General features: G+C 37.9%; 1 protein-coding gene across 1 annotated transcript in view; it reads left to right on the forward strand.

Moving 5' to 3' along the window:
• The first annotated feature begins 1137 nt into the window (after positions 1-1137).
• LOC105699152 overlaps positions 1138-25791 on the forward strand; it is a 138557-nt gene continuing 113903 nt past the window's right edge. The window contains exon 1 of the mRNA XM_023434804.1: positions 1138-1290. Coding sequence (XP_023290572.1) covers positions 1138-1290 — 153 coding nt within the window. The remainder of the gene's footprint in view (positions 1291-25791) is intronic.

The following is a 25791-nucleotide window of genomic DNA, read 5'->3' on the forward strand; positions in this document are numbered from 1 at the left end:
AGGATTTACGGCGAAAGTGGATCGCCCGGAGACGAGGACCGCTTAAGGGTTGGTTGGTCGAAAGGGAGCGGAAGATCCCGGATTTCCGGACGCCAACCCATTTACCGCTGCATCCACCCAAGAAGCCCTTCGACTTTGCGCTGGGATGAAAAAGCAAAAGCCTCCTGGAGCCCGATGCGGAGTGTCGATTCATCAGGGATTTTCACCATTGTGAGAGCCTCCGCTGTGGCTTTGCTTCGCCCGGATTCTACGAGCTTTCCTGGAAAGGAAATTCTGAAAAGAGGGGAACTCTCAACAGACTGGAGATCCCGCTTGGTCAAACCGACCGCCGAAGATCACAAAGGGACACCGAAGAAGTCGCGATCGTTTGCAGAACCGTAAAGAATCTTTCTACTCTCCCCCCAGCCCTGACGTGGCCTCGGATCGTCCCGAGTGTTTGGCTCTGGAAAGGTGTTCGTCCCGTTTGTTCTTCTTTCTACCTTGGCTGGATTAAAGTCTGGCTGTTTTCTCCGCCAGGATTCCACGTATCGCGATCGATGTCATTAACCGGTTGGTAAACATTCCCAAGTGGCAAGTTTTCCCAGCCTGGTGGGATCAAGGGGACTTTTTGGCTCTAGGACAACCCGAGAGTAATCGAACGATCAGTGAAAGAAAATCCGTCTACCGGGAAGGACGGTCGCGCAGGAACTTTCGAATATCCGATACCAAACCCATCAACGTTAATCCGGATCTCATCCTATATCGTCGATCGAAGATCTTGAGAGCATCCCCCGTTCGGGGTACAAAGTGCATCTGGAACTTGGGTTCTTCTCCGCTCTCGATGGATCTGACGGGTGTCCGAGGGAAAAGCGTGAACGTTCGCTGGGCGAAGATGGACTCTTCTTCCTTGGGTTCTTGGTAAAGGCCAAGGACACTCTCGGAAATACTCCCGATCCTTGGTTTATCGAACGATCCGCCGAAGGCTAGGCACAATCGTTCGCGGACGTTCTGGGATCCTCGAAGGCCGATCGCCAGGGTCTACCTGGGAGATCTCCTGGACCCATCGGGACAGCCTTGATCGGGCTCGGAGCATCGAGGAAGAATGTTCCCCGGGAGATATCGGGGGGCGAGCGCACCCTTCGTCTGTCAAAGGAAGAAATGAAGCTGTCCGTGTCGGCTTATAGAGCCCAGGCCAGTGCTCACAAGAAGATCCTCTGCAGTTATCAGCATCAGCTGAGCTACGGGGCGACTAATCAGGCACCCTCGGCCCGGACCCCCTCAGACCCCGCGGCGGTCCTTCCTGGTCTCAAGGTATTTTATCGTTTTAGATTTTATTTTACCTTTCCGTTAATTATATTAATTATGGCTACTTCGACTGTTGTCCCGCTCTCGATGGACCCCGATTTCTCAATTTCTCTATTTTTCTTTTTCTCCTCTCTTTACTGTCGTTCGGTCAGCTGCATCGATAATACCGTTGGGGTTTTCCTCCCCCGAGTAATTTTTACATTTTAAAACCCGCAGGAATAGATTCAGTGTTTAACTTGATTCGATAAGGTTTACTGAATGTTTAGAGATACGTAGTTGTAGAATTTTATATGAATTTAAGTGGATTGATCATTGGAATGATTCGTGAATACCGATGTGCGAGAGCTCCCTTATTAATATAGGTGCATAGAAGCCTGTCTAATCAAGATTTTATCTAACGGTTTTTATCTCTACATGTTTGCAGAAAATTCTGTGTTAAATGTTACGTGTACATAAAGTTCTTTGAACCGATCGAGGTCTTCCCGTGGTCCTCCATTTCGAACGTATGTAATCTGTTCATGAAATGTGCACGCCCTAGTTAATTAATAAATAATTATATTTTCCCAGGATTTTCGACCTCGTTGCTTCTTACATAACGTCATTAGTTATTTTAACTTCGCAAAGTTAATTTATCGATTTGAGGAACTTCTACGAATGTGGAAGAAATAATTCATCTTCCGTTTTATTGCTGGCTGGTAATTCAATTTTCCTTGGTCTATGAGACGAAAGATTGCTATACCGAGTAGATTCATTGAATTCATTAGTTTTTCAACAAAGATAACAGAAAGGGGAGACAATTAATATTGGTCTCGTTTATTTAGGTTTGCTCAGTCGTTCAAAGGTGACCGTACATGTTACGATAAATCGTAACAATTTCTAATCTGTGTAGTTAAATCGAGTTCTAAAGTGTTCACACGTTATCCACGTATCAGTTAAATCTGTACAAATTGGTCTGGTTTTTATAACAATCGTTCCTTGTGTAGTCGCCTCAACATATACCGGATATTTCGTGTATATGGACAGATAAAGCATTTCATGTATATGGACGACAAAGCAACTACGACGAACGATCCAATATTGAGTTGTTTTTAACCTTTGTTGGTGCCATTAAGCTGTTGCTCTAAAACTCCTTATCCTAGGTCATTAAATAAATTATCGTTAATTTCTGGACAATTAACAGCGGGCCGGGGGGAAAAGTTGGCACGCTCGCACGGGTCATTTATTCAGAGCAGAAGTTCCATCGAAATGGATTAAAGTGGATCTTGTTTTTGCCAGACTTTTCGTACACGGGAAATCATTTGGAAAGTGGACGTTTTCCTCTTTTCGCGTGTAAAGTTATACCATTCGATTGACGTTTACGTACTAATTCTACTGATAACACGATGTGTCCAAGTATCCAAATCACCGTGAAAACTATGGAATACGAATTACCTTCGAAGTTATTTTCTCTGATTTAAGACGATTACATTATTGTCTATCAGAAGATTTGTATGTTGTAAGTAATTTGCTCCATGGCCACGCATTGGTGAAATAACGAATTTCTAGTTAGTACAACTAGGTAATAATGAACATACAAGAGATTTCGGAAGTCAGTGTATAGATATTGGTGGCATGAAAAAATTGTTAGCAAGAAATTAATCCATGAGTATATTTAGGAAAGTTTTTCTTACGGACAGTTGGATTACGAAAGATCAAGAAAATGAGGGTGCAGTCGCGGCTTAATAGGAAAACGCTCTCGATAACTAATCAATCAATCCCCACTCAAGCAAGTGTCGTTAACAGGTGACGGTGTTGTTCGGAAAATTCGGTCTTAGATCCAATTACCATTAATATCTTGTTGCTAGATGTACACTGTTTGTGGAATAAGTTACATCTAAAAAATGGAAATCTTGTAAATCAGAGACTAACGTATATTGTTTAGGATGATGTAAAGAGACAGTGATTCAATATTGATTTAATAAATATTTTTCATTATCAAAATATGGGCATAGTCTCGTTTCATTACTCTAAACAATCAATGCGGTTGTTCGATATGCGCAACTTCGACTTTTAAGCGTTGCAGTTTCTTGTTTTGAGAACAATGCATAATCATACATTTCAGATTATTGTTTGCATCATTTTAATTTCTCTGATTCGACGACTCCGCATTTATGACGTTCTTTGTGAAAAGTAAAAAAAATGGAAAGGATGTTGTTTTTTTTTGTCAAACCGTGATTTAATTGGATAGTGGCGATTTTTTAGATTCTGGCTGAAATCTGGTTGCAGTTTGCGATTCTCTGTATTTTATTTATTCGATATGTATAGCTGGATTCTGCGTGGAAAATTATTCAATGAATATACATTTGAAAAATTTCCTACGGTTATCATGATTTGCGCAGGCTAGGGGAAAATGTCCGTGTACTGTGCATAGTGATTTTCCTGTGGCGGTTCCACTGAAAGGCATTCTAGCTCACCCTCCAATCAATTGATCTCTGTACAAGCGATCGCTTCCCTGACAGATGTTGGTGACACGTTCGGAAAATGCATTTTTTTAAATCGGTTTGTCACGTTCGACAGTCGCGTACACAGGATTTATTCACGCGTTTCGAACAGGTTTTTATGTCATTTTAAGTTTTCCAATTTCGCTGTCTTTTAATTGCGATACATACTCTCCCTTGAGAGACAAACTCGGCAGATTTTTTCCATTGAGCTGCAATTGCTCAATGATTTTTCCCATCCCGTGCGAAACCTGTCAACCCTGGATAATTTTGAATTGAGTTGTTAATTGGGTGACTTATTTTCATGAAGGCATTAGTAAGGTTACGTTTACCATTTATGTGGTTTCACTTCCCACCCTATTTTGACCCTGTCGCAATAATAACTGCAACCAAATTAATTGTTTTTCCGTCTAGTGAAGCATTTGCTCCGACTTTACTTCCCTTAATTTCAACCCAAACTTAATAGCACGTGTACATCGATATAAATCGATAAGTCATTTTCCTCACCGCGGCGTTACTAACGGCGTTTAGTTGAAATTCTTTGAAAGGAATTAATACGTAGTCCCTTTTCTTTTTTTTTTTTTTCATTTCGGGTTCACCCAAATTGACGAGTCTTCCTGGGAACTTTCAGGGCGCAAGGAAGATTTGAAAGTTAGTTTCGAGTATATTCGTCTGGTCGTCGGTGTAAGAACCTCTTGATGGGTGTCGCACGTCCTGAGTCGTGTTCCTCAAGCCGATCGAGGCCTTCCAAAGTCTTCTTCGTAGGTTTCCCCCATGTCGTGAGCGATCTTCGACTTGGAACGCTTCGGCCGGCCGATCGATCCGATCATCTATTGTCTGCGGTTCCCTTATACCGTGCATTACGATCTTAGATGGTGGGCAGTGAGCTATCTTGTAAGTGTTTAGCCTCCCTGCGCCTCCCCGGTCTGTTAGGCCTGTCGACGTGGTTTCCCCTTTCCCTCACTTTCTTCGATTAAGTCTTAAGCCGACTCCGCCGACCCTACGACTCAATCCCCCGTTTGTTTCCAGTTATCTGTCGAGTTAACTTTTGAGAACGCTCGGTCTGAGCATTTCATTCGCAAGACTACTCATTTTACGAAATATCTTCATTCTCGGTAACACTCAATTACCTGAAAGTAAGGAACATTACAAATACTGGGAAACTTTGAGAGATTAGAACGGCGGTTCTTAATCTTCGTTCCGTATACTTTTTGCATATCTTTTTGGATATATTTGCATATTTTTGTTGTTAGTTTTATGAATCATTTTTTTTTCTTTCTTTTCTTTTAGTTAGTGGTTTTTGTATTTCGTGCATTTTCTTTAGAACCAAAAGTGTTTCGTTACGTCGAAAAGATTAAGAACTATTGAATCGGAAGAATCAAATTTAACCTATCGTTGTCTTCTACTCGTTCATGTAAAAATGACCAATTCATTTTTTCATTTCATTATCATTTGATTTTATTATGAGAGGGATAGAGCGAAAGTGAGAGAGAATTTAGTCTGTCCCCTTAACTTTCAACCGTTGCAATTATTTTATAAAAATGTCAAAATACGTTTATTGCGACTTTGACAATCAATGCCGTGAAGGGAATAATTCATTTACGTACAGTGTCTACTACCGAAACGACCCTAGTAGCACAAAATGTTTGTCCTATATTTTCTATATATTTAACGAATATCGTATATTTTGTAAATATTTAACAGACATTTGAAATATTTGCCAAACGTTTACTTTAGAATATTATCTCTATAATATTTATATAATATTAGCTCCACGTGTTTTCATAATATTTTTCTACCATATATATAAAACATTTCGTTTCATTTTAAAACAAGTATTTTTTAAATATTATCTACCGAATTCATTAGAAACGTTTTAAAAATATTTAAAATCAAAATCACACGTTTTGCCCCCATAATGAAACAGCGGAACGAAAATATTAGAAAAATTTCTCGTCTTTCTTGATACCAAATGAAGTGTCCGATAATAGGCGTGAAGTAAAAAATGTATTTTTATTATGTTAATAAGTTAAAAAACATTTCTCTATATGTTTATAAATTATTGAAACTAAATATGTCATTGACATTTTTAACAAATATTTCAAATATCTACGAATGAAATCTACAAGAAATCTTAAAAAATCTGTCGCTTGAGATATTTAGCAAAGATTACAAAGAAATATTTAGACATTATTCTATGCTACTAGGGGACTCTTTGTGGACAATGAGATTTTGATCTTCTAAATGAATCATTTTGTATAGAAATTTAATCGGGCAGATGCGCCCAAAATTCAAAAGGTAGGAACATATATGTTTCAAACGCTTAAAGTAAACGCGTATGTGCATGTTACCAACTCTTATGGACTTCATTAAGTCTCCTGAAATGAAGGTCTCGGAACAGCGTCTTATACCATTGAAACAAAACTCGCGACACTGGTGTATAATAGGAGGGAATAATTCTGCTGGAATTGCAGCAAACGGTGAGGGGAAAAGGGTGGAGGGGGAGAGTAATTGCACCAAGAAGATCCGGGGAAGTATAGGATAACGTAGTTGAGTAACAGGACCTCATAGCCGTGCTTCCTAATTAGATCTCGCTCTTGAAAAGCCAACCACGTGAAGAAAAATTCAAGTTGAAGGCAACGCGTGATGTGATCTCGATCTATGGGATGATTTTAACCTTATTTATATATAGATCTCTCAGAAATTCGGCCCATCGAATTCCGCATGACAACGATCAGTTTTTTTTTTTTAAAGAATCGCGTTACGCGAAAAAGCGAATATTTTTATCATTTTCGTTTACTTACATTGCAGCGAAGATTAAAGTTAACACCTTTAGAGAAGATTAGAGTTACCACCGCGAAATTCATTCGCTCCAGAAGTGACGTCCTCGAGAAACTTATCACTTATCATTATCTACCAAAAGACACTCAAAGGTTGAGCCGTGACTTTTTGATTTGTGGTTTATTTGAACCAAGGTTCCCGATTTCCATATCTAATAATGGGCATGGAAGAGAATGAGAATACGTATATGTAGTTACGTAAATGGTTATTTGGTTCAATAGCCATTACATCGCTTCACATAAACATCTCATTTAGGTTATTTCGAGACAGTCGATCGATTTTTGTAGAAACGCTTGACATTTTGTTGCATTTGTTTTCGATTTCTTGGACATTATCGTACTTTGTTGCTCTTAATGATGGACACTCAAACCTAGTTTTATACAAATCGTGATTGTAGTCTTCTGACATGTACGTAAAGAAATTCTTTAATAAATATATATTTTCTTGGAATTATTTAGGTAAAGGCATCGCAGTTTCGATGTAAAGCAAAATCCTTATGGATTGATGTTCATTAAAAAATTAATTCCAAGTAAAATCGTACTGTCCGTTAGTAAACAATAATGAAACTCAGGAAAAGATTTTTTTTGTACCGTGAAGTCAATTCGAAACAGACATAATTTCGACGAATAAATAAGTTTATCAGTCGTTAGGGATTTATATTTATATTATAAGTAATCAGCTAAGAATTCTTATTGAAGGTAAGTTTCTTGCATTAGCATGTCTCCTGTCTTAAGATTCATAATTAATGTATGTACGTACATAGATAGTGGTCGGTTTCAGTCTCCTTCGATATATCTTATCTATCATCGATATATTTTAGCTTATATTTCCCTCTCCGCTTCGTTAAAGATTGAAATTGTATCACCGAAAAGTAAATCTCACGTACAACTATCGATCTTATTGACAGTTGCGATTATTAATTTTAATGAAAAAGTCATGTGTATTGCTTTGTTCGTGTATGCGAATCATATGTACGAAGAATACACAATAATAACGGATACAGTTTCTTAGAATATCTGAAATTTTCACACCTCCACAGTTCTTTTGATAGATCGAAATTTCGGACTGATCGTTCATTCTTCTCACTCAAAGGTTTTTTACTTTCTAATGTTTTAACTTTTTCTCCATTTGCACGTATGTCTATTTTTCGTCGATTGGTTTTCTCGGAATGACGTGCTTTTAAGATTAATCGGTTCCTATATGTTGCGAAGTTACACGTGTATATGTATCTTTAATGAAAGCACAATGTATTCAATTAACCGACTTAACTCGATGAATGATTGTTTCAAATTCTTTTAATTAGCAGCCATCAGTCTCTGTGTTTCTTACTTGAGAACGTGTGTGTAGTAACGGAATAGCTGTAAGTGCTTGTCGATGCATAAAAATCTCGATAGTAATCAGCTGTGAGCACATGATAATAGAATTTTCTTTTTTGTGCGGATGCAGCTTCGAGCCTGGATGTCACAACTTGCGCCGAGAGCACGAAATCGTAGAAAATCACAAAGAACGAACCAATGGTTTGTATCATCTATTGCTTCTTTTGATAAAATATCACGCTTTATTCTTCCTATGCTTTTTCTAATCTAAAAGAAATTGGATACGATTATGCGTTCACCCAGCTTCGCTCGTTGACTTAGCTTCGAATCGTGCATGATTTGGACGTGGTAGATTATTGTGGCCCTCGCTTAGAAAGTTCAATTGAATCCTGTAGAAAGTGACCATACAATAATCATGACAACATAACAAACGATTTAACATCGAATTATGTGGATATTTCTAGGTATACGCGATTTTCCCTTTTTCTCTTTCTTACTTCTAGCTCGCATTCGGGATCATCACGCTAGATTTTCACACATTTACCTATAAGAAATTCCATAATAGTGCCGCAAATGATTTGTCCTGGTAACCTTGCCACGTTATCCTTACACTGATTTCAGATACGTACTAAAATGGTGTAAATTAATGTGTCGTCCATAAATAATTAACATTTTTCCGTGAATTATGTGGTCCCGTTTGAACGAAAGAAAACACAGGCTTTAAGGTTTAAATTTCTAACTTCATGATATTTCAAAGACTCTCATGAATGGGCGATTAAATTTCATAGAACCTCGCAAAATTAAAGGGTGTACCAACCACTCGTAAGTAATTAGACGAATTCTTCAGAGCGGCGTTCTCGAGTTGTTGCCATAGCAAACGCGATGTACTTTCAGAGCCGGGTAATAAGTAGGTAAGATTCACTTTAAAGTTCTGTAATGATCCGAGTGCTCTTGAGCAAACTCGAGTGAATATTCAATACGCGTATAGAGATGGATTAAGTCGGGCCTAATTAGAGAAACTCCTGGCGTGACGTCGAATGCATTTTCAGAATTGCACCTCTACCACTTTTCTATTTGGGTGAGGACAATCGAAACGAATGGGATGATGGAGGTACCGGTTACTCTCCGTTTCCTCGTTCATAACCTAATGTTTTCCTGCGAGACACTTAGTTAATTAAATATTGCACCGATTACACGGACACTTGAGCGCGGTACTTAGTACAATTAGATACTCTTCCTCGGAACACGGGCTGCTATCAACCCGTTATATTTCATTGCGTGATGAAGCATCTTTAAAAAACGATGTTATTTCGCTCTTCTTATTAATCGTAGGCTCTCAATAGTCCTTAAAAGTCTGCCGTTCGGAATGCGCCTCAGGCTAAATTTATATGAAAGTAACGTGTTTCATTTCCGATTAGAGAAACTTAGGTATATCGTGCTGAGCAATAATTAGAAAAAGCCGTGAAAAGGAGGGTCTTGTTTATCATTAGTTAATCAAATTTTTTAAATTATTTCTTCATTCAGAAACTCTCTCTGTAGCGAAACATATTGATTTGATCTTTTCCACCGATAGTAACATAAGTTCCTAAAAGAAACTCAAGTTTTTCAGTGATTACGCAGCACACTTAGAGACAAGTACTTTCATTGTCAATTAGTTAATGGGGCGGGATTAATAATAAATTTAAATTTGGGATTAAAATTACGTTTATGTTATTTAGTCAATGTCTAATCTAGTTCTTTTCCCGAGGCCATGTAGCAAAAATGTAACGCTTAACCCTTTGAGCGCTAAGCACTTTCGACATACGGGCGAATTTCCTTAGACCGTGCGCGCGATACTGGGCCAAACGTCGGACGCACATATGCGTCGACAGCGCTCAAAGGGTTAATAGTAACGGAGTTAATTTAGATGCGTCTACGGGAGAAATAGAAAAAAAAAGAAGTGTTTTTGACAATTACCCCGCTCGCTTGATACTCTGATAACGAATCTTTGTAAAATTGACGGTATCGATGTTGAATTTTGCAAAGGATGACCTGTTCACTTAATGGCCGATGAAACCGGAAGAAAATGATCGCCCTTCAAGCTCTGGACTCGTATCGATTAACTTCGCATGCGTCCATCCCTTGAGCGTCTTTGTGCGAGAGCGAAAGTGAATTGTTTTAACGCGACAGAGATTGATTAGCTCGATGGTATAAGCCAACGGATGCACGCAACCCATCGTGGGCATTGATTTAAGGGTCGCTTCTGTCAACCGGAAGATAATGTTAAGTGTCGGTTAACTTTGGAATTAGTCTATCAGTCGATTCAATAAACCATGGAACCGCAGCATCGTTGAAGACGAAGAATTAACCCATTTTATCATTCGCCTTTGCAAAATAATAGATATGTCATCCGAAAAAATCAACTGGACGCATAGGCTTGAAAATATTAGGGGGACCGGAAAGTAATGTCCTTTTCTTACATTAAATTCAATGCACAGAAACGACATTACTTTCCGGTCCCCCTAATACTTCGATAATGTCACTTGAAAGGTTACGAGTTTCCAAGTTGTATCTACACTGTTAAAAAAGATTGTAGGAATTTTATAACATTTTTGATGGAAGTTTTATTCAGACAGGGTATACTAACTTTATGACATAGTATCGAATAAAATATATAACATGTGTCATCGATTTAGCACGTACGTATGTAATAAAATTATGAAGGATATTAGTAATTTTATGATATATGTTTCATAATTTTAGGACTTTCGAATGTAGTGAAATTATAAAACAGTATCAAAAAATTAAAAACTCATCCTCGAAAATTATAAATAATGTGTACTAAGTGACTTCCGAATATAAAATTTATGATTTTCCGACACAATTTTACAAAAATATAACTATGTTATAAAATTGTAAATTTCTTTAGAAGTTTCACTTATAAGACATCAAATTTATAATTGTATTACAACCTTATGTACTAAAAGTGTATGAATTTTATGCATTTTTTTAACAGTGTACCAATCTAATTAGTTCATTAAAAAAGTATGCTTCGATTTCCTGCCCTGTAATATAAAGTAGAAATTATGAAAATTGTAGATCGAATGTTGATCAGCTGACGTTGTAAGTAACAGTTCATCTATTATAGGCTATTGCGTGGGTGTATAGAATTGTTTTCTGAGGTATTTTAAGAAAATTTCGATTTCAGCCAATGATTCCGGTTATAAGCGTATTAATGAGTATCATGCATCATCAAGTTCAACGAGAATATTCAATCTCAACGCGATGACGTCAAGTCCAATAATCGTAATTTCCATGCGCCCTGAAAACGTTTACCTAGGTCAATCGATATTTTGAATCTCACAGGATATTTTCGAATTATCTTTATACGAGGAAAAAGTCAATGTAATCGGAAATTAAGGGCAAAGAACCGGTATAAACTCGTCATCGAAACCGATTGCGTATTTGTATTAACTTTGTCGATCGTGCATCCCCCGTAATCCATTCGCTTCTTTTGGTGCAATTAAACTCGATTTTAGCGGGCGTTCTCGCGATTTAATCACTTTAATTGTTCGCTCGAAGGGCGGCTTGATTAGGGCCCTTTACAAGCTCGCTGCGTCTACTCAAAAAGGATAGGCAACGAGTAACCATAATGAATTCGTGACACGAGTACGAGAGGATCCGTTTATTAAAGCAACTATGTAGAGATGGCACGATATTTCTCGTTATTTTAATTGGACATGCGACACCGAATTTCTCCTGGGCGTCGATGCTTCCGAAACATGACATCCGCCATGTCAAAGCTCTCGTCCCCTGAGCCGGAAAGGCTTTTCGAATTTCCCAAGTCTATATGCTCGACTTTTTTCAGACCCTTTACTTAACGTTTTTAGTTTACTTCCGGTTCGTTTATAAAAGATGAAGCCAATTTAAAGAAACATTTACCCTAATTTTTCCTTTCCATTTTATTCTTCTCCTTTAGAATCATTTTGGGATATTTTCGTTCAATGTTCAATTTTACTTTTCTTCATTAGAATCATTTTGGGATATTTTCGTTCAATTTCCAATAGGCGTTTTCATTAGAATAACATATATTCTTTTCCTCGTTCAATCCTGAGAAAATAGTGAGTTCCTATGTTTGCTTTACATTAAATTATTGTTTTTCCACTTTTATTTTCTTCTCTCCTAGTCGATTGTACGTAAAGTTCTTTCGATTGTATGAAAAGAGATGATGCGTATGTTGAATGTGCACTAAGTTTGAATGTTAATTGATATGTATTTGACACTCGTATGTAAGGTCGATTAATTTCATTGGTCGATAAGTCAATATTGTAAATCACTACTAGGTTCGAGATTGAAAAGTTTGGCCTCGGATCAATATTGCTTATTTATACTTGCGGCGTACTTTAGTTTTCTTAGAATGAAAATAAAAATGGATTCTCTTTTCTAGCTAGTCAGATTAAGCTTTGATATTAAGTGAATAATAGGGCGAAAGAAAATCGAAGTTTAGCATTTCATTAATTTGTAATGTAATCATTATCATGGTTGTTTCGGGACTCATTTCTTGGAGGAATATAACGGACAAATGTTACGGAGATTTCAACTTGCTACGATTTTGGCCAGAAAATTTAATGACATCGTCAAGATGGCATCGTTGACCACTGCAATAAAAATATTTGTAGCTCGTCCTCGAATTTCGTTTTAATACATGCGAGGACATAGAGTGATTTTAAAGACGATAGGATATTCTATTCTCCTTTCAGGGGAGCATATATGAGACCATTACCGCTTTATGAAGCTGTTATTACCGGCTATCTCAACGTTTGACTCATGTACTTGTGCTCTCATGTTTAGTTAATAGTTCTCTATAGAAAGGTTTGTGGCTATCTAAATATATTTGTATACTCCATGCAATAACGTGATAAAATAATTTATTTTATTCCTCCAAACTATATTCGAAATACGATTTCATGTTTTACTCTATTTATGTGTTAACTCACAAAAAATGCAGAATCCCAGTACTTAAAAAAAAAATCGACATTGACGAATTTTCAATAACAGTTTGGAAGCGTTTCTGCTCGCACGGGTAGATTCATTTTCGCGAAATTACCCTTTTCTATCTATTTCCTTCAGCTTATCTATGCGGAAGAATGACAGGTTGTAAATTGTACTTCCTTACGAGATATTCTTTTATACACGTCGAATTTATTGAAAAAGCTCGCATGAATCACTTGAATGTGCTCCTGGAATAGATTATATGAAAGCTATTCGAACGTAATTGCTAATCAATTAGTTATGTTTTTGAATGTAGACCTTTGTGATTAATCAACGTAGAGGGATGATTAGCTAGATTTTCTTATGACCGGGTAATGGCTAGCATCACTTTGCATTTCATTACTTCCGTTAAATCTGTCTTACTTGATAGAGTATTACGATTTATGATACTTGAACCATGGCGTGTCTAAATCTAAGTTAATTGCTGGTCGGGTTCCCCTCAAGTTCTCAGGATAGGAACAACCTTCAGGGTTGCACTTACCTTCCGACGATTACATTTCCATTAGACCGGCTTCCGTTTTGCTCGTCTCTAAAATGTTGCGTGTGCTGAATCGTTCGTCGTTTATCCTTGTGTACGTCAGGCTGGTTAGCAAATAACCGGAGTTTTACTCTTACTTATACCCAGTTAATACATATTCCCCGTCGGAAAAACGAAAAGTACAGTGAGGCGCCTTTACGCCACCTCAATTAGATTAAGCGTCAGCGTATAACCAAGTTAAATGTAAAAAGTTGTGGTAGGTTTTTGTATCTCTTTTATTTTCATCCTCCCCTTCTGCCTGAAAAGTCAAAGCAAGGAAGGAACGATAAATTAACATAACGTCAACATGTTCGGTATACAATTTGTTTTGAACGACACTTTAATGAAACATTTATATTGTCATTTTTCGCTCGGTTTTGTTGCTCATAGGGCGGGGTTTTGTGCAGTTCGTTTCTCTTCTTGAATTTTAATGTCGCATTTAATTTCGTTTCTAGTGCACGCGAGGAAATAAAAATTACGGAGAGAAACGTCGGGAAAATAACATACGTGGTAAAGCCTGGAAAGGGTGACCACCAGTCGCATCCTTTCTATCTCCTAGGTATCCCTTTCGTACTTTCCATTTTCCCCTTAGCGTTTAATAATTTACAAACAACGTTATGTTTCTTTATATGCGGAAGTGCGGAACGGCAGGCCGTAATAATAACGCAAGGTAACATTTGAAAAGGGTCAGGGCGGTGAGTCGTGTCCATGCCATCCTTTTAGATATTCCTTCCGTATGTTTCATTTTTCCACAAACATTCAGTAAAGTACAAATAGAATTACGTTCTTTCATATACAGAGGTACCGAACAGGAGGTTGTATTAATAATGAAAGGTCCAATCTAGAAAAGGTCGACAGCGACTTCTCCACACCATATTTTTAATTTTCATCCGGACATCTGATTATTCATAAACCTGTCGGTTTACCAGCGTAATTTATTTGCTTATGAAAAAATACGAAACGAAAAACAGTTAATAATAAAATAAGGTAATTTATGAAAAACGTCGGGGTAATTATATTCATATTAACCGTCCTAGATCTTTTTTACATACGTTTTCATTTTCACCCAGATATATTTAATAATTTATAATCTCGGACTGATAGTAACAATATGTTTCTGCATGTACAGAATGGGGGCTGTTAGCAATCTCTATTACTTATGTACTAGAAGTAAGCCGGCCATGTAAGATATAGCAGGAACTGAAACATATCAACTTGTTCGCCGATGTATCGAGCGTGACCTGCTCTTCGTTCTAAGTTAAATGGATCAATTAATCAAGGTACAAGGGGTGGTACTCATCTTTTCTGGCTGGCTGGGCCTCTTAACTTAGGGCATGCGACATATCGCGGCCATTCAATTACTGTCTCCTGCTTTGCCAGAGAAATTGTATGAATCTTTGGTCTATTAAGCTTCCGCAAGTAGATATGTCGTCCAGGCATGTATTGCAGAGTCTCCTCGAACACAACGGTCATATAAATGTCTCTCAACATACTCTCAGTTTCGAGATATCCAAGAAACGCAAGTTCATAATTTTTCAACGAGAACTGTATGTACGTAGGTATATTGTTTTTTAAAAGGTTCGAAAATCTTGAAAGAATCTGGATGATGCACGGTACGAGTAATTATGCTTCTTCAGGCCAAGAAATGATGTCAATGGGTGCATTTTCAAAGAGTGATACAGTAGTTCCAAAGGTGATTTCAATATTCCAATAGCAATTCATTAATATGTTCGTATCATCGGTTAAGGTCACTTGCGTTAAATAAGTTATACGAAGTTTCTCGTGATTTGAACTGTCCACTTTTTGCAGCGCAAGAAAGAGCGATTCATATAATTAAACTCTTTGATGGTGTTCCTCTTAGTTCCAATTTTTACCGAATACTTGAAGTTATATTATTAGATTTATATCGTCTACTCAATGACTTCTTTCTAACTGTACCTTACAAATTCGATCCTGATATCCAACTTCTCATTCTACACATTTTAAAGAGGTAATTATCGACAGGGGCGAAACAAGATTCAATACGCTTATTGAAATACAATGACTAAGTATGCAAGTGAATTAATTGTTCTAATGAAATTTCGTAATCTTTAATTGAGCGGTTTTATGAATAGTTTATATAGGTTACCATCGAATTTTCGGGAGGACTTTCAAGAAGAAAACTATTGTTAAGATTCGTCTATATATGAATTTCGAGTTATATTAGAACGAGAATGATAAGAAGTTGCGCGTTTATTGATCGGCAAGTTATACAACCGTGTCGTCGGGCGTTACAGAGAATGCATCTCTCTAATCGCAAGCTCTGCATTTCGGAGGCTGAGGCATCCTAATTATAAAGGCTAATTTGTCTCACTAAATTCTGCGGGACAAGTTAAGGGTTAATCGGGACTAGTAGTCCTTTCCCTTGTACCTGCTGTGGGGAGAATTATTTTCCCCACATAAGTCACAAGCGCTTGGTCGAATTATTTCCTTTCTGAATCTGGGCATAATTGGAATTGTTCGTGGATTGAAAAAGTGTGCTTAAATCGTGCACTGATTTAAGAAATTCCGTTAAAAGTTTAACATAAATTGGGCACACGCGCTGAACGAGATACTTCAAGGGTAACGATTTTGTAAGAAATCGGTATAGTTAAATATTAATGCACTACTTTATTCTGCACATTTCGTAATTCGGCATAAACCAGCTAATCGATATTCACATTTTATCTCACCATGAATTTCGCGGAATTTTATACAAGCCCAAGTAATATATCTTGGAATTCGCGTACTATATCTAATGCTCTTTTCGCAAGTTTATTAGAAATCACGGGATTGAGATCGGGCATTGGACATTAGGATTACTCATTACGTATTTTGCATAGGCAGTAAGAAAAGGTTGCTTTCGACTAGAAGTATAATTAAGCTTTTATTTTAAAGTAAAACACCATTCTCTCTAATTTAACGCCTGTATCGTTCCAAATTTATTTATACTATTCCAGACTACGTTGTCATAATGAGCCCTTTAATTAAAGGGAGATTGCGTTTATCGCAAGCAATTAGGCATTTCCGCGTTTTCGCCTCGGTCTTGCTTTACCGTGATACTTGGTTGCAATTACGTCTTTAAGTCCTTTTCTTGGACGACCCATTTATAAATGGTTCTCGGTAAGTATACTCGCTGCTAAGCGTATGGCAATCAATTTATTACATCCTGACATGAGATTCTAGCCCGTTCCGCCCGACGCTAATTATTGCAAGCTTGAACGATATCGGAGAGTGCTTCAATAATTAGACCGGTGCATCGCGTGGCCGTGCACTAGACATGATCGCACTTACCTGTCCTACCTTCATATTCTTGCCCTAAAAATGCCTAATTGCCGTCAATAAATAATACAGACGAGTACTGTCGAGTACTTCCGTGTGTAGTGTCACGGAAATCGAGGGAATGGTTCTGCCATTCGAATTACCATTGAGTGCTTAAATGTATAAATATAAACACAAATTGATAATTATTTATCGATGTTGGGACGAGATGGTTGCAGTAATTGATGTTCTTCGATGAGTATTAACAACATTAATCTAGATCGATTTTATTTGATTCATGAATATATTCTGGGATTAACTGTTTTTATACTTTATTATTGCGATGTTGTGCGTATGTAACGAAATGTTAGTAGTTATGGGATTTAAAACACTTAATGGATAGATATTAGAAAAGGGTAAAAGACGTCTTCCTTAATTTGGGGTCATGGATTTCAGAAATGCCATTAGGTTTTTGATCGAATTCCTCTGAGACGTTATACAAGCCCACCAATTTCAACGTTTTATCATTGTAGGGGTCTCTATTCTTTTATGGCGTTGAATTCGAATTTACAATTTATTCAATCTGTTTCTTAATCTTAATATAGTCCGACGGGCCATGAAATTACCTTTTCCCAGACCTTAATCCTACGCAACGTCATCGCTTTAGCGACTGCGTCTTTCTGGTTTTTAATATTACATCGAAAGAGATTTTTTAATATTTTTTTTTCGTTGCTATGATGCTACTTGAGATTACACGGGTCCATGCGACTGGAGGCCAAAAATTTGTTAAGTAATATTAACTCTGGACCATTGGAACTTTTATGACGTCGATCTAACTGGGGTAAAATATGTGGGAGATTCTCCTTTTCTTATGAAAATAATTCAAGTTTGGCAACTCGGGAAATATTTGTTGCAAATATGTGGTCGAATTGCGGTAAAATTGGAGCAAAGGATATTTCTCCCTTTGAACTTTATTGGGGTGAATTTAGGATTGCTGAATAAGTCATTACTGGTTTTCGTATGCAGTTCGACATGTCTGTTCCTTGGCATCAATTGGTACGGATAATTGGTCGTGCACATGTAATTCACACACAAATTACTCAGGTGGATCACTTGACCACCAATGCGATCTCCTCGATTGGTTCCGCATTGCGCATTTACTGATATATGTCATTGCTTAGGGATATCTTTTGTATAACAGTAGTCCTAGCATTTCATGCAATATAACGAAGTGTTGTGAGTTTATTTTGTATAATGTCTCACGGTATACCAACTTCATTGACATTAATGAAAAGGATGCAATCGCTGAAATTTACGCCTATAACAATGAATATTGGTGATTTATTGATCTAATACTGGTCAAATATTATCAAATATTAGCTAATATTGAATTAATATAATATTTCGCGCCCCAATAAATATTACATTCAATATATTGGTACACAAATGTAGGATAAATGTGGTTAGACACGCGGTATTTTATTACGATACGTCTGGAATATTGAATATACATATTGCTTTTGTATATTATGATGGAATATTCTATCAATAAGTCAAAATGTTTACATCTCAATATTGCAGCAAGATTCGCAATAAAATCGCTGTATTAATATCAGTTTACCAGTATTGTGCGAATTGCTACATGAGTATGTTTTAGTATTTATCTGTCACCCAGTGCGATTTAAATAAAATTGCAGAATATCAAGATTTAACCTTTTAAACATGTTTCTGTATTTATGAGCTTGCTACTATTTTTAAGCAGAGTGATTCCAAATGGTATGGATATACAAAATGGAACAACTTCGACATCTAAAACTAATATTTGAAAGATACAAGTATCACAGCATTGAAAAGTAAATGTAATGCAGAAAAAAAGAAATTTGGTAAATCTTTCATTAAAGGAATTAAATATTTCGTTTTAAAATACCCATTTCACGGAAAAGTGTAAATTGTTTGCATGTTTTTCATGCGGATCCATATTCAAATCGTTAAATCAAAATTCGTTCTCATTTTTCCTTCGAATGCGTGTTCAATACAAAATTTTACCGGAGCAATTGAGATACAAATACATTTTCCCAAGGCAGAGATAATTTGTGAAAAGCCCCAAGAATGCCTCGGGGCATCCCCATAGATATTTTCGCTCGACATGCTTTTCGCCGGCTTACCGTTTCCCGGCCCCATAAATCGTTCAACAATGAAAACGTTGGCTTATCATCGTAAATTGCTAAGAGACTGCAATTCCTAGGGATGAAAGATTCACCGAAAGAAAGAGAGAAAAGTGATGGTATTCTTGATCAATAGTAGCACTCGTCTTCTCTACCAAAACTGATGGTACAATATTATCGCTCAACATCGTTATTGAATTTAGTAGTATCCAAATATTAAGAATTATATTCATAATTAATAGTATTCTTGACCAATAGTAGCACTCGTCTTCTCTACCAAAACTGATGGTACAATATTATCGCTCAACATCGTTATTGAATTTGTAGTATTTTTTTTTGCGTCCAAATATTAAGAATTATATTCATAATTAATAGTATTCTTGATCAATAGTAGCACTCGTCTTCTCTACCAAAACTGATGGTACAATATTATCGCTCAACATCGTTATTGAATTTAGTAGTATTTTTTTTGGCGTCCAAATATTAAGAATTATATTCGTAATTAACATAGAGGTTATGAATGGTAAAGATAAACAATTTCTTTTATAAATAATGGAACAATGGACGGTATCGAATGGATATCAGTGCTCTTTATTTAAAAAATAAGTACATTTAATGCATTCATTTTGTAAGTAAGTTTCTTTTGACAGTCCTTGAACGTTTTCGTCATATTTTCATCCGATCTCGAGTCGAAGATTTTTACCTTATGATCTTTTACTTCGTGAACGCACGTGAAGATTTGAAGTATAATATGTGGATTTAAGATAAGCAGATGTTAATGAAATCGATTCAATTTGAACTTCAAATATACTCTGATGTCCACTTTTGTAAGGTCGAGGTCCGAACGAGTATTATCGATTGAGACTCGGTTAAATTTCGCATACCTCAATTCTAAAATACTCAAGTGATCTTTACTTCATCTTTGGACCTCTATCTAGGAATAGAATTTTATATCAATTATTAACATAAATTGTACCAATAACTTTGACATGTCCAAGATTTTACTTTTTATGGATGCAATAACCCAATGGGCTTGAAATGACATAACAGGAAAATTGCGATCCTGAGTTAACGATTTTCATTTTCTGCATATCTCTCCATGGCTAGTAGTTTGAACTTATTCAAATCTGACTCGTATAAAAGTCATTCCGTCTTGAAATTTGTCAAGCTTCAATTAAAATTTGAAACAGACCGAAGATTTCAACGAGAAACATTAACTCCGAGGTTTTTAGTGAAATAAACGAGACAGGAATTTCGGACGATAAACTGAATGATAAAAAAAAAATAAAGGAGTTAGAGATTCAGCCAAAGTCGATCATTTCTCCTGGGGCTCTCGCGTAAATTCAGTTGATAGACCTGCGATATTTATCAAGCCTTGTCCAAGTTTTTCCTGCCCTAGCCCTCGGCGACGTCGACGTTCGGGCAACCTCTCGGCAAAGTGTCGAATTCTTCGAGACAGTTTAGGGTGGACGTCGGGCAGGAAAAGGGGTTTCCCCGTGGGTTATCGGCCGCGAGAGAAGAAAGGGCGGTCGCGAAGGATAAAAAGTCGAACGAGGAGAAAAGGGGCCTATCTCCGAAAAGGGGACCACGAAGAAGTCGAGTCGCACGGGCCAGGAGGTCCACATGGCAACTCCTAGAGAAGATCAATATCCTCGCCAATCGCGTTTCTCTCTCGACTCTCTCTCTCTCTCTCTCTCTCTCTCTCTCTCTCTCTCTGCCGGCACGAGTCGTGCTTTCTCCCTTTCCCTCCCCCTGTCTCTCTCTCTCTCCTTCTCGCCTCTCGCTCCGTATTACAATTTCCTCCCTTCCCGACGCGTCTCCCTCGCTCCTTGGTCTTCGCTCCGAGAAGCGTATCGCCTCCCTCTCTCTCTTCGTCCACCCTTCCGTTCTCGCCACGTTACTCTTGGCCGTTTTCTTCGTCTTTCTTCGTCTTTCTTCCTCTCCTCGGGTTTCTTTACCTCGCCGAGAAGTCCTTACTCAGCTGCTCGGCGTTCCTTCCCTGAATAACGCATCTTCGCGGTCCGCTCGTCTCCTCCGTCTTATCATCTGTCCCCTCGGAAAATTCTCAGCCCGATACGTGTACACCCTTCGGTGATTCTTTCGAGAGGTTCTCAACCTTGTTTGTTTCTGCCGTTCGATCGTTATTTCAGCAACTTTCTCGTTACACGCTTGAGTTTTTCTTTCCTTAGGTCTCGGCTTCGCCGAGAAGTTTTGCCCTTGCAGTCAGCTGTTCGATGCCCCTTGTCTGAATAATGCATCTTCGAGGTGTACTCGCCTCCGTGGTCTTATTATCCACCGTCGTGGAAAATTCTGCGCTATGTCCTCACGGGTTCTTCGGCGACCCTTATGAAAGGGTCATAAATCTTCCTACCGCTAGCGATTTCTGTAATTATTTCAATAATTTCTGGTACTTTGCCGGAATTTTCTCCCCCTTGGACCTCTACTTTGCCGACGTGTCTCTACTCATCTATTTGAGGTTTTGCCCTGGAATAACGCATTTTCGTGGTCGGCTCTTCCCCTTCGTCTCATCGTCCATCCCCTCGGAAAATTCTCAACCAGATACCCGCTCTTCGGTAGTTATTCCGAAAGGTTCTCAACCTTCCTTCGGCCCGGCTTCGATAATTGTTCACACTTATCAGTGAATTGTTATAAACTGTGGATTGATAATGATGTTTTCATTAAGGTGAAGTGAAACGCGTCGAGGAACTTGATCGACCTCGATAAAGAAGATTTTTCTAAATACCTACTTTGCCGCCGTTCGTTTTTATATTGACAGCTGTGTCGAATTATATCGGGTATTATACTAAATGACATACTCCACCTGTCGTTCTCGTACAATAATTATAAAGAAATCGAATAAAAACTCCAGAAATCCCCCGGATTTATGGTTTCAGAGGCCCTAACTGACTGCAGAGGAACTCTCTGCGCCATCTGTGATTTCCAGGTCAATTAGATTTTCACTCCGAGACCTCGTATTCCCATCGTTTTAGCATAGAAGCGCATATGACACTTTTTTTGCCTTTATCCCGTTCAAATGCGAGTTTATCCATTACCAGAGTGTTCTAAATTGTCGTAAAATTGTCCCGACCCTTTCGTTTCTCATATCAGAGCCTTCGATAGTTGTATATGGATCGAAATATGAGAGCTCGACGCCACTTTGCTCTGGTCTGGTCTAAGGTAAAAAATAAAGATTTCAAGGTCGCCTCCGTTACTTTAAATGGAATTGTAAAATTCGTAACATCGTTATATATCAGCAAAAGACTGATACACCAAACTAATATTATTCCTGGTGAAACAAGAATTATTTGTAACGTTTTAATGATTTTGTAAGCATAATGCACTAGAGATATGAAATTGAAGGTCATAAAGTAATGCCTGGGAATAGTGAATGTAATTCTGAGATTCGTTTTAAAAGGTGCTTTAAAAAGTTTCAACGAAAAGAATTGTCTCTGCATTCGTACCGTAGAGGTAAACAATCCACAGTCCAATTTTCGCCTACATAGAGCTATTGTTTTTCTCTTGTCCGATCTTGATTTTATCTCGTAGTAAAAGTTTTCGGAATGTTTCCAGAAATGATTTTACTCCTCTCTACCTTAGATGCAGATAAACGTGCTCGACTCGTTCGAGGGCTATCATCGGGAATGGAATGGAATTAACCCTTGCTTCAATGGAGTTGGCTCTTAAAGGGGTTAAAAATGACTCCATGCCATGTATTTTGCATATTGATTTACATAATGAAGTGAGCTAAGGGTAAAGATAGACGGACGTTTAGCCCCGTATTTTCGAGTTTTAATTTGAACGATTTTCGCTTTCATCATTTCCGTCGCTGTGTGAGGTCCTTTTCATGCGCGGCGCCTTCCGTCAAGCCTCTTATTTAGTCTTGCGTCCCTGCCGCGTAATGAGGTGGTACAGCGGCCCGTTAATGCCACGTTCAACGTCGAATCTGCAAAAACCCGGCGATATTCTGCACTGGGGTCCCGCTGCGCATTTCGAAGAAGTATGACCCAATTATGCAACCATTCGCGATACCGTATCAACATTGGGGGCTCGTTTACCCGCTGGTTCTTGTCTAATGCAGATTTCCTGGGAAACGTTGTAAGCAAAGACCACCGTGGAAGATTGTAAGGATTTATGCACCGGCTATTTCTAACAAGGGAACATTCCCAAGTGTCCGCCTCCGATCTTATTGAGTTTCATATATGTTGAAGAACACCTCAATCTAAGAGACACGTGTTTTTTTTATATCTGCAATGGTCCGCAATTAAGGAGTGAAACAACCTCCCGCTGGTACTTGTCTAATGCAGGTTTCCTGGGAAACGTTGTAAGGAAAGATCACCGTGGAAGATTGTAAAGATATATGCACCGGATATTTCTAACAAGGGAACATTCCCAAGTGTCCGCCTCCGATCTTATTGAGTTTCATATATGTTGAAGAACACATAAATCTAAGAGACACGTGTCTTTGTTATATCTGCAATGGTCCACAATTAAGGGGTGAAACAACCCCCCGCTGGTACTTGTCTAATGCAGGTTTCCTGGGAAACGTTGTAAGGAAAGACCACCGTGGAAGATTGTAAGAATCTATGCACCGGCTATTTCTAAGAGACACTTCATGGTGCTCGAGGTACAACTTTAATTAGAAAAATTCCCCCCGCCTCGCGAGCTGTAATTAAGTTTAAAGATTTATCCACTTCTGAAATTACGGCGATTTCTCAGTGCAGTTTTTAGGTGGCATTGTAGGGGCATTATTTGTAAGGCGTATTGTTCCGTATCGTGCAGCGCCCTTTCACGTTTTAGAAGCCAACCCCCTTTGATGCAATGCAAAAATGAACTTTCTGTTCCACCAGTGCAGGGAGAAAAAAGTAAAGAGTTCTTGGATATTTACTCGATGATTTTATCGTTCGGGTTCATGAGGTTCCTGAATATGAATTTGATAACGAAATTTCAGAGTCCAAAATTGTGAATGCAACACGGCGTATGCAAAATTGTAAAATGATTGGATTTTCATTTAAATGGAAACGACTTTTTTTTATAGATATGCAATCATTTTTAAATGTTCAATCGATCATATTGAATCCGTCAGTTTAAATTTTGAAATACCATTGTCAGATTTAGGTTCAGCGCTCCTAAAAACTTCGAAATGTCGTTTTTACAAAAATCCAACAATTTTTTAATGTTTGATCCGCCATATGGAATCCATTATTTTGAATTTTTTAATTTTGTTATCATATTTGGATGCAAACAAAAATTTAAGATACCCATTTTTATAAAAATTGGAACAGTGTAACCCCCTCTCCACCCTTTTAAGTTAGCCATATATGGCCATCCACTCTGATGGATGTTTCTTCTGAACATATCCGGATCATGCACAATGAAAGGGTTAATCTTTGACCTCGTAGCAGATATTAGGCTAGGGCGAAACGCTTCTGTATACCTTTACTGTAGATAGTTAGGATCGTAAAGATGAAATTGTTTTCACTAAAAGAAGTCCTCCATAGGAATAAAAATATCATAAATTTAGCCAATGGACTACGCTTTTATAACTTCGTTATTTGTTCGAATTGGAGCAAATGCCACTGCAGATGCATTATCGAAAACGTAAAGAATCAGAAAATGCGACAAAGTCGATTTGTGCAAATCTCTAGAAGATTTCCTTACAGGAGTAAGATGCTTTACTTTGCAATTTATACGCGGCATGACGCCGCACAACTGTTAACTTTAATGTTTATTGAATTAGCATTCTGCCTTCTACTCACGAGACGTGTATCAATTTCTTGTAATGATTTCCTTACTTTTTAGTGATACTCTTAAGGGTATTAATCCGTTCATTTCTATTCAATTCTTTATATCGGCTTCCAATAATAATACCGAACGCGGATATTAGTTAAATGTGATGATGATGACGTAGTTTCTAAATCCTCTCAAGATTCGATACGTCCTAAATATGTCGATAATATTTTTTACGCACGAAGCGCGCATCAATATTGTCAACCCATTGATATACAGGAGATATCGGCAATTTAAGTTCGACGTAAGTTGAAAATTGGAGATTCCGAGCGGTATCGGTCGATCTGGAAAATGCAAACCCGCGTCTCAGACTTCGCGTCGAAGTTTATGATATTCGAGTTTTTCCCTAGAAATTCTGCATGCATGGGATAGCGTTAAATTTGACGACACTGCTCCCGAGAACGGGGGTAAATTATTTCTCACGCCTTACGTACCTACGGCTTGATTTACGGAATCGCTTCACATCGGCCATTTCCATATATTATACAATCCTCTTTTCGCAAATCTCAAACCAGAAAAGAATTGAATTGCGCGCGATTCAAGTCTTTATCCCCCGCTTCTTTTTGTTTCCCACATAACGATCGATTTTCCCTGATAAACATAGGCAACGTTGGTATAAAATCTTTCGTACTCCTTAACTTCATGCGCATCTGCAACAATTCATAATTTTTAATTCTTGTCGATATAATTATAAAGTAAAAAGGGGAAGAATAGTGGGAGGAGGAAATAGGGCGGAGAATAATGAATTAATTTAAATTAACGCGATAACACTTCGCACAATTTCTCGCATTTCACCTTGGTCGTCAATAAACCCGTTTTACAGGCACGAAGTGCAATTGCACAAAATGCAGCAATTTCGCAAGTGAATTTAGGGTATAAAAAAGCGAGAGACATCAAATTCTTCCGTTGTTGCAAATTCACCTAAATCTTCGACTGTTACATCCTACACCGTTTTCGCTTGATTTATCTTGTTTATCGTTGTTCACGTTCAATTTAGACACAGAGGATAACTATGCAATTTATCGTTTCAAGTGTCGGAACTCATTGCTTTCGTGAGCTAATCTGAAAAACTCGCGTGGAGCTATCCCGTGTTA

This window comes from Orussus abietinus, unplaced genomic scaffold, assembly GCF_000612105.2.
Source record: "Orussus abietinus isolate OABI.00-Male unplaced genomic scaffold, Oabi_2.0 scaffold66, whole genome shotgun sequence".
In the NCBI taxonomy this organism is placed as follows: Eukaryota; Metazoa; Arthropoda; class Insecta; order Hymenoptera; family Orussidae; genus Orussus; species Orussus abietinus.